The sequence below is a fragment of the Octopus bimaculoides genome, chromosome 7, assembly GCF_001194135.2.
Source record: "Octopus bimaculoides isolate UCB-OBI-ISO-001 chromosome 7, ASM119413v2, whole genome shotgun sequence".
In the NCBI taxonomy this organism is placed as follows: Eukaryota; Metazoa; Mollusca; class Cephalopoda; order Octopoda; family Octopodidae; genus Octopus; species Octopus bimaculoides.
In genome coordinates this window covers 75,369,812-75,370,488 of record NC_068987.1, presented here as the reverse complement: position 1 = coordinate 75,370,488, position 677 = coordinate 75,369,812, and the positions used below count along the sequence as shown (strand labels likewise).

Sequence of the window (677 nt, the reverse complement as noted above, 5' to 3'; positions counted from 1 at the left end):
TATATATATATATATATATATATGGATGGTTTGCATTCTTGTCTCATTCTGTATTATTTATATATATATATATTTGTTTGCATGTTACACCCACTCAACTTCGCCTTTTTTTCTCGATAAAATAAAGTAAATATCAGCAAAATTAATTGTGATCAATACAATCGACCAAAACCTTTGACAGCATGGCCGCAACCCTAAAACTAAAACTCTAAAAGGATTAAAAAATATATTTAAACACTACACAAAAGAAATAGGAAGAAAAGAAAACGAAATTCCGCGTAAGTAGAATTAAGAAATCTGCTTAGGATGTTAATGATGTCATAAGATTTACCTCTAAAGGTGTACTGCTGAACGAGAGATCTGTATATCCCACAATATCACTGAAGAACACTGATACACAATCAAAGGATTCCGGTTCTACAGGTTTACCGAGCTTCAGTTGGTTTGCAATTGATCTGAAAAGAACAAATGTTAATGTTGATTTTGTGGACACCGATTTGCACTCTCATCCTTTTTATTTTTTTTTTCAGTAATCAATATACCATATCAATGTAAGGTGCTCTGATGGTCAGGGCTGGCCATTTATATCTGTATACGCATGTCTGTAAAAGGGGCTTGTTTGTGTGTGTGTGTGTGTGTGTGTGTGTGTGTGTGTGTGTGTGTGTGTGTGTGTGTGT

The 677-nt window shown here is 34.0% G+C and overlaps 1 protein-coding gene across 1 annotated transcript in view; it reads right to left on the bottom strand.

Moving 5' to 3' along the window:
- The window catches only part of LOC106878135 (atrial natriuretic peptide receptor 1), a 205,032-nt gene that overhangs the window by 180,835 nt on the left and 23,520 nt on the right, over nt 1-677 (bottom strand). Inside the window, exon 11 of the mRNA XM_052969445.1 lies at nt 332-455. Coding sequence (XP_052825405.1) covers nt 332-455 — 124 coding nt within the window. The remainder of the gene's footprint in view (nt 1-331; nt 456-677) is intronic.